General features: G+C 38.6%; 1 protein-coding gene across 1 annotated transcript in view; it reads right to left on the bottom strand.

Annotated features, from left to right (window-relative positions):
• The window catches only part of lrp1bb (low density lipoprotein receptor-related protein 1Bb), a 407,613-nt gene that overhangs the window by 72,379 nt on the left and 322,498 nt on the right, over positions 1-12,736 (bottom strand). The window contains 6 exon segments of the mRNA XM_028435312.1: positions 5,202-5,324; positions 7,183-7,268; positions 7,354-7,537; positions 9,121-9,308; positions 9,395-9,535; positions 10,876-10,998. Coding sequence (XP_028291113.1) covers positions 5,202-5,324; positions 7,183-7,268; positions 7,354-7,537; positions 9,121-9,308; positions 9,395-9,535; positions 10,876-10,998 — 845 coding nt within the window.

Genomic DNA, 12,736 nt, shown 5'->3' with positions numbered 1-12,736 from the left:
TGTGAGGTCACCTGAAATGTCTAGTAATTAATCTTTAAAAATGAATGATTAGAAATACATTTTTGAATTTGTGTAATTATTATTCTTTTTCAACACAACTGTTTCTATACATTCACTTTGTCAAATATAAATGTAGTTATTAATAATAATAATAATAATAATAATAATAATAATAATAATAATAATAATAATAATAATAATAATAATAAATATGCAAAATTGGTCAAAATTCCTTGACTTTGCAACACATTTTTAGGAAAATTGCAACGTAATTTGCCAAAATTCTGCTGGATGATTTTGAATTTTCCAGGTTTTTGAAAAATAATAGCCATTTAATATTACTGTAAATAATTTTACATTAAACTAAATCTTCCTATGGACCAGACTAGATGCTCTGGCGGGCCGAACTTGGCCCACAGGCCTTGAGTTTGACATATTCTGTGTTCTAGAGCAACGTTAGTTTTCTTCAATTTGCTAAATGTCACCAGAAATTCTTGGTATGAAAATGGGGTCGCGACCCAAAAAAGGTTGAGAACCACTGCCCTAACCCTTTATACGTTATGGGTCTCTACACTAAACACTGTTCTTCTCCTGGGTTGGAACTCTTGTGTTTTCTGCCACTGTAATGTCAAAAGGACAGCAAGCATGTTTTGGTTTTATTTGAGTATATATAATATGGGTAAATAGTTAAAGATCCTTAAGTTCCAAAATAACTTCACTTTGTTGTTGTCACATCATCGTAGTGTTGGGCGATATGAACTGAGATTTCTATATTTTTTTCTGAAAATGGTGACATACAATACAACATTTTTTAACTCAATAAAGTCTTAGCAGAAAGAAAATTCTTTGTTAAAGTTGCTGATGAAAATGCCACATATGCACATTTATTAACAAACAGCTGCACAATATGTGCCACTTTTGGCTTGTTCTCCTTTAACGGACAGCACGTGTGAGTGAGATCTGTGGTGTGGCAGTTCAGAGGAAGGTCTCATCCATCCATCTACATCCATCTGCTGTTCTGAAATGTGGTGAAAGCATCGACAACGAGTATTTTAATACAAAATGAGATAAATAAAAATATATCGTTATAGACAATATTGTAATTTTCTATATCGCCAAAATAGAAAACAGGATATATCTTGAATTTTTATATATTGTCCAGGCCTACTTTTTTCTGTCATTATCATCAGAAGAATATTATTTGCTATAAGAAATGAGTAGATTGAATATTATTTATTATGCCATTACTGTCACAACTAGAACAATACTCAACTGTTGGTGAATGGATGTAATAAATACTGTAAAATGATCATTAACAGTTAAAGTCTGTGGATCATTTGTTTCATGGAGATATTATTGACGACACAAGAATGGAAAAATACAGTCTGAATAACAGGCAAGCCATTAATTAATGATTCTCACGTTTTGCTAATGTGTGAAATGGAAAGTGTGAGATCATCAGTTCCTCTGAGGGACTGTGACCTTTTTCAGGAGCTTTTTCTGCCTTTTTTTTCCTTGGTTTACACTCACTCTACTTCCTTGAATAAAGAAGCTCCATGGTAACAGCAAGTACCGTAGCTCTCAGACAACCTTAGATATTTGAACCGTTCACCTACTGCGGCATTTTTTTTTTTTTAAATCAATGTGAGCACTCAGCTTTTGTCCAGTTGATGAAAACAGCTCGTCTGAGCGTCTCAATGAGCTTTGGTGACTCGTGACTTTGTGTCTGATTCCTCAGTCTCCATTTCTATGACATTTTGGAAAGTGAATATAATGGTAGATCTTCCATTTTCTAAAGATCTGGCCTTAGAATTACAAAGTGATTCTGCTCAAAACCCTCGACATATTGCCTTTATATCTTCATTAAGATAGATTCTAAGCTTTGATCTCTAATACAGCATACAGGACTAGACCTACATCACTATAACAAAAGAGTCGCTGTTACATTTAGCTTGTAAGGGATGTCAATGTTGGGCGTATCAATCCCTCAATGCAGAAATAGAGATAATACATCTATGAAGAATTACACATGGGTCATTCCATGTCACCTCAACAAACCCCGACGCACTTTGGTCTAAAATAATTACTGTGTTTTGAAGGAAAAACACCTCCACAGAAAACAAAAATGTAGAACATGAAAGATTTGGTCATAAATAAATGTTTTTCTGATACAATGATTTTTATATTTCTAATGTCACAAGTGAAAAACTAATTATAAAACACAGATGCAAGCTACAATGTTCTCATGTAGGATTTTAAATATGTGTGAGTCTAAACTAAGCCTCATTAAGAAAAAATGTTTTATATCCCAAGAAAAAATAACCTTTATACAGTAAATTAAAACAGAAATCAGATTTTTTTTTTTCTTACATTCCCTCATGCAGTTACAGGCCAATGAAAATAGTAAAAAAAAAGTGTTTTTTTCGGATTTCAAGAGCATTTCACCTAAGAACCAATGTATATATGTGACTAATCATTAGTGATGTGAACAGTCTATGTTCACAGCTCAAGGCTGATCAAATTACAAGGAGCTGAGACATATGCTAAGTAGTTTACTGAAGGACCAAATATGTTCCTGACCCAAACCACGAGAAACTTTTTTCCAATTTTGAGGAGTTGGCATGTCCACCAGATAGGATGTATAGCAGATCTTTTATTTATTTAGCTGTATTACTAGAACACATTTCAGTTTTCTATCTGATGTAGTTGCTGAGCTATTGAAAGCTGGAAATGGAAGAAAAATAAATGCCTGTTTAAAATTTTCTAAGTTTGTGACGTCACAAGCTAAATCGGGAAAGAAAATACCCTCCCCTCCACTGGTAACTCCACCCATGGACTCCACCCCCAACCTGATGAAAACTTTTGCGAAAGACCACCATTGTTTTTCTCGCTAGCAAAGGAATTATGGCAACCGGTAAAACTAAATACAGAACTTTCCTGCTGCCGGTGCCGCGCCTCCACAGTGAACGTACACTGTAGTGTCAGCACTATTTGTTCATGCGGAGGTGTACTCCGCTCTTGTGGTTCGGTGCATTGGCGAACCGGTTATATCGCTGATCTGACGTGTTTGAGAAAACAAATGATTATCATCTTAAATGCACTATTCCTGTAGTTAGAAGAGCAGAGGAGGAATAGAAGAAAGTTAAAAAAGAGCGAGACATGAAGTCATAAATATCATAAATCATAAATATGCATAAGTAGGCCCCAAAACAGCCCGATTTCAGAACTGCTCAGAAAGGGACTTTTCAGAGGCTAAAACTCTGGAAAACAGACGAGTTTGGGGAAAAAAACCCCTCAAATACTATGTTTTTGGGGTTCTTAGAACAAATGGAGATGGGTGAAAAATGGCATAATATGTCCCCTTTAAAAGTCAAAATTTCCCAGAACTTAAATGGTTGAGTGACTGATTACTTGTACTTCTTAATAACAGTTAAATTAAAGTGCTACATGAAATAAGTTAATTAAAAAAAAAAAAATCCCTATTTGAAATAACAGGACATTATCATTCGTAGCTTGTAATGACTTATTTCTACTATTTTTAAGATGCTTTAAATACAGTTTCATTTACTCAAAAAATATTGAAGTTCCTCAAAAAAGGAAGAACGTGTTACACCAACATCGTAGAACTTTTTCTATAACTTTGAGTATAAGCTACTTAATCTATTTAATGACTTTGAACGTTGGGGTTTACAGTGCATAACCAGCCCCAGGATCAGCCTCTCTGACACCCAGTGCTCCCTCTAAGCTGTGGCAGGAGCTGAAAACCTATAATTGAACCTGATAAATCCACTGCCCCACACACTAATGTGATGAAGATGAAATCTGGTAGGTGTTGTACTGATATCCCAGAGTTCCCTGTTAGGGCTCAGATCTACTTAGCTGGCTAACTTCACTGATTACACCCAAGAAGCAGAGCTGTAGTTACCCGTTTAATGTGATCTAGTGGTTTTACAGTATGTTCAACTCCAACTACGCTGTGTCAAATTATTAAAATATATTTAGCCAATGTGGATGGAAAATAAATAGTCATTTTGAATTATATCCGTTTTACTTTATTAGTCCTGATTTAAGTACTTAGCCTCCATTCCACTTCAGTCCGCCTGCCCGTGTGCAGCAATCACTCAGCAACAGTTTTTCTTATATTAACTAAAAAGGGAAAAAAGGTTTGTGAAATATGTACTGCCAAAGCTATCTGCTGCTTTTCTTCCTTTCCACTGACACTGCCACCGCTGAGGCCAGAGTAGAAGCAGATTTTAGTTGTTATGCTGCAAAGAAGAGGAACAAACTGCAGCAGAACTGAAGCAGCGTTGAATGTGAACAAATTAAAAGCTCTTGCTTGTCTCTACATCTTGTGAAAGAGGACTATATTTCTTCTATTGTTGATTTCAGGCTTTTTTTAATGTTGTCTGTTACACTTTTAATTATGTGAGAAACATTGATTTGCTTTGGGTATGAAATTAGCTATACAAATCAATTTGCCTTGCCTAGTTCAGCCGGAGAAATTAATGAAATTTATTATTATTATTACTATTTTTTCTAAACAGAAAACTCATAGCTGCTCAGATTAAAAAATAAGTTTAAAGTAAAACTACAACCCCTGATTAAAAACAAAAACTGAATATATCTATAATATATATATATATATATATAATGATCTGTATGGATTTACGTACTCTGCAGCAAATTGAAGAAAGGAAACACTGTTCTAGAACACATGTGTCAAACTCAAGGCCCACGGGCCAAGTTTGGCCCGTCAATGCATCTAGTCCGGCCCACAGGAAGATTTAGTTTAAAGCAAAAAATACAACAAAAAAGATTTATTATCAAAAACTTGTAGATAAAGTAGAATGGAAGTTGCAGTACTACATTATTTACAGTAATATTAAACCTCAATTCCAAAAACCTGGAAAATTCTCAAAAATTATCTAACTGAATTCTGACAAATTGTGTAATAAAGTCAAGGAATTTTGAGCAATTGTTTTATTTATATTTTATATATATATATATATTTTTTGGTCTGGCCCACTTGATTTCAAACTGGGTCATATGTGGCCCTTGAACTAATATGAGTTTGACAGCCCTGTTCTAGAACATCATGGACTGTTATGATATGAAAGCGTTCCTCCTTAAATCCAAAGAGAACCATTGCATTTCTACTGGCATTCAGAAACAGAAAAGCCATGAAGCTTGAGTGTGACTACCTTGAGGTCGCTCCCATTGAGCCTCATTCTGTTGATCTTCCGTCCACTTGGCCTGGTTGAGTCGACCCAATAGATAAATTCCCTTCTGTAGTCAAAATCCAGATGTATGATGTTATACAGACCCTGAAGACGGCAAACAGGGAGAAAATACACATTTAAAACACATTCACGTCAATGTACACACTAATATACCAGCACTATATAAACAATAAGTCTTTGAGAGATGTTTGAAATCTTCACTGAACAAACAGTTGATGTGGATTGTTGTATTTCCCTTCTGTCACCCCCCCAAAACCCACATCAGTCAGACGGAGCTTCCAGCCAAACGTGCACCCCCCACCCTGCTGTCTCTCTCAATGCATGCTGGGAAAAGATGTCAGACAGTCTGACAGGCAAAATGAGACGTCTTCATCGGATCATCCACGGCCTCACAGACTGAGTGTCCGTAGGGAACCGTCGTCCACTCCAAAGAAAAGAAAGAAAAGCTCCAGAGACGAAACCCCCCCCATCACCATCACCCTTCCTCACAGCGCCAACACCCTTTACTGCACTTTCTATCAGCTGCAGAGATCAGAGACGTGAACAAAACACATTCAACGTTCACTTTGGGATAAATAAACAAGCTAAAATCAACAGATATAATGATCAATACAAGGTATGAAGCTGTTTCCATTCCATCAGGGTCCGTTGTTAGCTTGCTAGCATCAGTCTAAGTAGGAATGATGATGATAAGAGGTCCTTACGATAAACCGTAGGATGAGATGATTTACACTTCAACACTTGTGATAGTCATTAGGGTTTCAGGCAGCATCGCTTGGATGGAGCCCTCAGTGATGGACTCACATTTATAATGGATGTAGTGCAGTTGCTCTGAATCTTATGAAGGACGGATGTCTTGATTCAACCAAATCGGATTCCCCCGGGCTTCATTATTCAATGTATTATAAGTGACAATGCTTTAAAAAAAAAAATGGGAATTTGATTGAACTTTTCATCATTTTACAGTCAATGGGAGAGGGTCGCCAGATGCCTTCAAGCATCTGAGAATATTTTTTGAACAATTTGAGCCCATTTTTGCTTATTTTTTACCCATTTTCTGCAACTACACCAAGCTTGAAATATTTTCACTTATTTTTATCACTTTTTCTTGCCACATTTTTGCTCCTTTTAATGCATTTCTGCAACATTACTCCTTTTTCTGCCACTTCTCTATTAAATCTAAATGCCTTTTCTTTACATTGTTTCCCCTTTCAAGACCCTTTCAGCACATAAACCCTTTTTCCCCTTTTCCCACCTAATGTCACATATTTTGAGCCATTATTGTCACTTTTGATCTGTTTTCATAATAATGAATGTATATTTCTGTCAATTTAACAACATTCACAATTTGTCATGCCCATGATGTGTCAATTTAAACTAATTGTTCCTATTATAGTTCGAATACTGACATTTTGAACCCTTTTTACCACTTCTTCTATCCATTTTTACCAATAATTTAACTTTTAACCAATTTTGATGGTTTTTAAAATCCCATTTTACCATGTTTTCCACTAATTTTGATCACTATTTACCCATTTTATTTCAGATTACTACAAGGATTTACATCTTTAAGATGACTCTATACTATGGTGCAAATAAAAATAAACTTCCTGGATAACAGTGGATACTATTCAGATAAATAAATAAATAAATATATGTGGGTATCACAGATTTATAGAACAATGGACCATCATTTTGTTGACTTTACGGATAGGCCCCAAAAAGCTCTCCACTTTATTCACCCTTGGCACCTTTATTTTGGGGATCACGGGCAGAAAAGTTTGGGAACCACTGCTCTATTGCATATTTTCATCATGCACTTCATTACAAGTTCGCTTCACATCTTTATATTTGCCAATGGTTGAGTTTAAATTAAAAAATAACATTTTAATCTCAGGAAATAAATCCCATCGACACAGTTTACGATGCAGGGATGACTAACCTGTTTCAGGATGGTGTAATTTGACCCGTCGACACTCAATTTGCGGATCTCGTGATGGTCCGCCATGATGAGAATGGGCTCTTCGGCTTTAACGGGAAACACAGAGGATTAGAGGAACTCAGATTGGTGGGACGGGAAAGGCTAGACGTCTTTTCAAACAAACAGGCTTACCTGAGAGAGATTTGCATATATTAGGGTTGCGATCCAGGGCTTCGTATCCGTCCACACACATGCACTTATAGGAGCCGAAGGTGTTGATGCAGCGCTGGCTACATGGAAGCGTGGTGGAGCATTCGTCGATGTCCACGCACGTCTTCCCGTCGTCCTTCAGGTGAAAGCCAGGCCAACATTTACACTGATAGGAAAGACACAAGAAGGAGGAGTTAGAATAAGCTTTATAGCCAAAGTAAGAACCTTGGGAGCTTTTGCATTGATCACAGAGAGATGAGCTAAAGTTCTGCATTGATTGCTCCCCAGCTTGGCTCCTATTCTGCCACGACATGGAAGGAAATGTTTCTGATTCTTAGAAACCATTCTTTAAGGAGAAAATCCTGGGAGGAAGGGAACAAAAATAAGCCTCACAAAAACAGTCGTGATCAAACTACTGCCAGGTACAGACGACTTAGTCATTAAACCCCATCATGTTTAAAGCTGCAGTATGTATGAGTTTTTTGGAGTCATTTGGTCAAAATCATAATAATCTTTGAGCATTTTCTAATCCAAAGTGTTCTTAGTGGACACTGAATATATTCTCCTTCTCTTTGCTCTGTATTTAAGATTTAGGAATCCAGGAGTGTGATGCTGCATTTCAGCCAGTCACAGATCTTTCTACAAACATCGTGCTCCGTGAGCTGTTTTGGGCGTTACAATTGGCTGCTCGACTAAAGTCAATGTGTGTTCACGTACCATCAATAGTAAAAGTGTAATGGCAGAAGTCTCCATTGCAGTGTTAGGTACAACGGTTACACGGCAAAATAAGGGGAAAAACAAAGACCAACATGGAGAAAAGTTGTACTCGTTCACGAGGATACCGATAAGGTACGATAGGATTCGAAACAGCGAGAGGTGGGAGGGAGCGTGGTGTTTCTATACAAGTCTCACGATTCTACATACTGCAGCTTTAAACGGTTTCCCAAGCCTTTATCTGTTTACTTTGTGGAAATAGAAGCCTAACTTAGTTGTGATTAACCATTGTTATCAGATTCTACAAATATGAGCCATCCAATTTATTTTTGACTAAAATAGAAATGTTGCACATGTTTAGAAATGTAGATGAGTTAAAATCTGCACTCTTTTTTTTTTAGCAACACAACAAGGATGTTTGCTGAAGGTACTTTTGTTGTGTTTTCATGCAGCAAACTTCTGTCACTAAGTAAACAGGAGGGAGGAGAGAACTCCTGGCTACGGAAACTTGGATTATTCTAGTGATTCCGAGGAGAATGACGTGTGTGACCGCAGATCCAATTCTGACCAATTCTTCCTCAGGAGCAGTTAGTAACCGTGGCTGCTTATGATGAACAATTGGATCTCTTAATAGAGTTTGAGGTTTAATTAATGGGGTGCACTATAACAGTAGTTTTAAAGAAAAAATATGTTAAATTGTTAACTTTTTGGTTGAGCATTTTTTGAGAAAAACGATAAAAACAACCAAATAGTCTCCATCCTTACTGTGCTACCTACTGCCCCCTACTGACATGTAGGAGTGTTTGTTTATTCTGTCTATAAAGGGAAAAGGCACTATGTGTTGAATTAATTAAATATTAGTTGCAATAAAACCACTTTGCCGACTCGTCAATAAATAGTAGGAGTGGGCAGTTATACAGAGGCTGTACTGCTAACATAAAAAACACACAAACAAATGGTAATGATGAAGGAAATGTCATCATATCCAGCCCAGACAACAAACCTCTGACATATTCAACTGCAAAGGTCAACTACCTTGTAGCCCACAGGTAGATCCTGACAATCCTGAGAGCAGCCGCTGACTCTGCGGTTCAGGCATTCGTTGACATTACAGTTTCTTTCGTCCGACTGGTCTCCACAGTCGTCTTTGGCGTCGCACAGATTCCCCTCAGAGATGCAGCGACCATTGGAGCACATGAAGAACGAGCCGTTGCACAAGCTTCCTGAAAAGGGCAAAAAAAAACGATTGTTTTATGTCTTTAACGCAGAGGTAAATGTATAAGATCTGCTTCTTCATTGATATTCTCACCTGCTGCCAAACATTTAAGGTTAAGAGGCAGTTCGTCCGTGTGGTCGGGACAGTCAGCGTAGCCGTCACACTCCCACTGAGAGCTGAGGAGGCAGCGTCCGTCCCCACAGCGAAACTCCTCTGATCCACAGGAGCGATAGACTGAAGACAGAGAGCGAATGAGTCTTTATCGTTACACTTAAATAGATATGAAAACCATAATGACGACTTTAGTGGCATTTAAAGCTATTTTAAGTAAAAACTTTCATCATGTCGTGCAATGGTTCCCAAACTTTTTCTGCTGCATCCCCCTTTAAACAAAAGGGTTCTCCGCCTTGAGGTCAGGACCCCATTTGGGGGGTCCCCAGATGCCTTCAAGAAACTAAGAATATATCTTTTTAATAATTTGAGCCAGTTTTTTGCTTATTTTTACCCTTTTTCTGCAACTACACCAAACTTGCCATATTTTAACCTATTTTCATCACTTTTTCTTGCCATATTTTTGCACATTGTTTTCCACTTTCAAGACATTTTCAGCACTTATAAACTCTTTCCCACCCAATGTTGCATTTGTTGACCCATTATTATCACTTTGAACCACATTTCATCTTTATTTTTGCCAATTTAACTACATTTGTGATTTGTTATGCCAAATATTTGGCAATTCAAACCCACAATTTTGACTTTTAATTGATTTCTGTGGTTTTTAAAATCCCATTTCACCACAATTTTTGGCCTCTTTTAACCCATTTTATTTCTGATTAAAACAATGATTTACATCTTTAAGATGACTATATACTATGGTGCAAATAATAATAAACTTCCTGGATAACAGTGGATATTATTCAGATGAATAAATAAATGTGGTTCTCACAGATTCATAGAACAATGGACCATCATTTTGATGACTTTATGGATGGACCCCAAAAATCTCTCCCCTTTATTCCCCCTTATAGATGGTCCTGTCTCCACATGACTGTTCTTCAATGTTCATGTCTTTGTTCAATCGCCTTCAGGTACAGTGGGGTCCCCGGTTTCTTTATTTTGGGTGTCACAAACTGAATAGGTTGAGAACCACTGGTTTAAAGAATGGAAAACTCTCAGGGGCCCACATCGCATCAAAAAAGGGTAAAAAAGTGCAACCTATTCGAAAAAAAGGACAATTCTTCTTCACATCTAATAAAAATAACACATTTACAAAAACATATTTAGAAGAGTAATACATATCTTTAATTAAGTGCAAAAAAAAAAGTTTTCTATTTTTTATGCCCAAGGTTCAGCAAGGTTACGACTTTACGCCCCTTAGTTTGGGAACCACTAATGTAGTGACAGAGCAAACAGTTTTGCAGCAATGTTTCATTGAGGGTTTCACACCCACACACTAATTTAGAATGATCTGTCAAATTAAATTCCTGTGAAGTGGTGAGTCTGTGTCATTTAACAAAACAAAGCCTTTAAAAACACTGTCTGTACAGCACTGATGAATATCCAAATCTACTTGCCACATTCCACCGACTCATCAGATCCGTCTCCGCAGTCATTGTCGTGATCACAGACGAAGCGCTGGGGGATGCAGGCCGTATTGCGGCAGCGAAACGACGTGTCGTCGCACGTGTTGTTGGGCGCTAGCGTGCAAACACAAGTGGATTCAAGCGTTAATTGATGGATAGACACTTGATTCACAACATGGCAAGTGGCACCCACGAATACAACAAAGCAATATGCTAATCCACTCACACACAAACATAGTCATTTTCTACCAAAGTGGAAGAAATTTAGCTAAGTCCACTTAGGAGGGCGTTAAGTGTCCAAAATGTCACTGGATGGAAAAGAAAAATAAGTGATAAATAATATCTTTTGAACTGTTTTAAAGATGTATGTGATGCTTATAAGAAACACTCGATCATAGGGAGGACATAAAAAGAGAGGGCAGTAATACACCTAGGTGAGGGGGAAGGGAACAGGGAGGAGAGACTCAAGGTAGGAAAAGGAATGGGTGGGGAAGATTCAGAATACGATTCAGAAAACTTTATTGACCCCATAGGGCAATTCACTTGTAGCAATTCTCAGAGCAACAGAGCAGTCCCACGCACAACACACACGGTGGTCAGTACATTACATTCACAGTCTATGGAGGAGCATCAGGATACCATATACAATGAAATAAATAATTGCCCGGAAGGCAACAAGACAAACTGAGCCAGGATGCATTTGGCTTTTTTCAGCACCTGCTCCTCCCACAAAGAATGGAGGTCCCTCATTCTGACCCCAGTGAGACCAACAAATAAAAGAAAAAGTGAGGAGGCTTTCAACAAAAAAAACAATAAAAGTTATTAAGAATTGTTTTGTTCAATTTCCTCAGCAGATGTGTTCTTTGATGCCCTCGTTTCACAATAGAATCAGTGTTCAGGTCAACTTTCAATTTGATGTCAATTGTTGTTCCAAGATATTTATAGCTGTCAACAATCTCAGCATTCTAACCCTGAATGACACTAACACTGTTTGGGACAACAGGTCTGAAATCAATGGCCATATCAATGGTTTTAGCAACGTTTAGATCCAGATAGTGTTCCTCACACCAAGTGACAAATTGTGCCGGCGCAGGGCCATGGCTCGTTTCTGATCCTGAAAGCAGCGACACCAAAACTGTGTCGTCAGAGAAGAAGAGTTGATTATTTTAGAGTGAGATGTGAAGTTGTAGTTGTGTATATTGTACGTATTGTGTTGTGTAATCAAGCCAGTCTGGTGACAAGTGTGAGGCTTAGGTATAATGGTGGTGGCTGCGGACAGAGGGAAGGAGTGAGTGGTAATACCTAAAACAGTTATTTGGGATCAACGTGTCTAAGATTAAGCCCAGTACCAGTTTATCCCACAGCCCAAGGGGTGCCAGTGCCTCCAAAAATAATATGTACTGTAAACCCAAGCACCGCCCCAGGTCCAAAGATGCAGCCAGGCCAGCAGAAGGAGAGGTGGCCAAGGAGTCCCAGGCCACCCCCCATGCCCGAGCAGCCCCCCAGATGCCCCCAAAATCCCAAGCCAATAGGCAGCCACATACACCCCACATACACACCCAAGAAAGCCCCAAGGAGCCGAGGCCCAAGTGCACTCCGCCACCGACCACAACCCCAAGGCCCCCCGCCAACATACACCCCCCACCCACACCCACACCCAATCCCCCAAGGGGAGGGCCCAGAGAGCCTCCCGCCTGAGACCCCAGCAGAGGATTCAAGGCCCATGACCAGCAGACGGCCAGAGCCGCGCCAAACGGGCAGCCAGCGGACACCGGACCCCAGGCCAAAAGAACGCGGAATAGAAGCAGCACCGGCAGCAGCCCTCCCAGGACGACAACCACATCTCCAGCCG

Source organism: Gouania willdenowi, chromosome 21, assembly GCF_900634775.1.
Source record: "Gouania willdenowi chromosome 21, fGouWil2.1, whole genome shotgun sequence".
NCBI classification, from domain to species: Eukaryota; Metazoa; Chordata; class Actinopteri; order Blenniiformes; family Gobiesocidae; genus Gouania; species Gouania willdenowi.
This window is presented reverse-complemented; position numbering and strand designations above follow the sequence as displayed.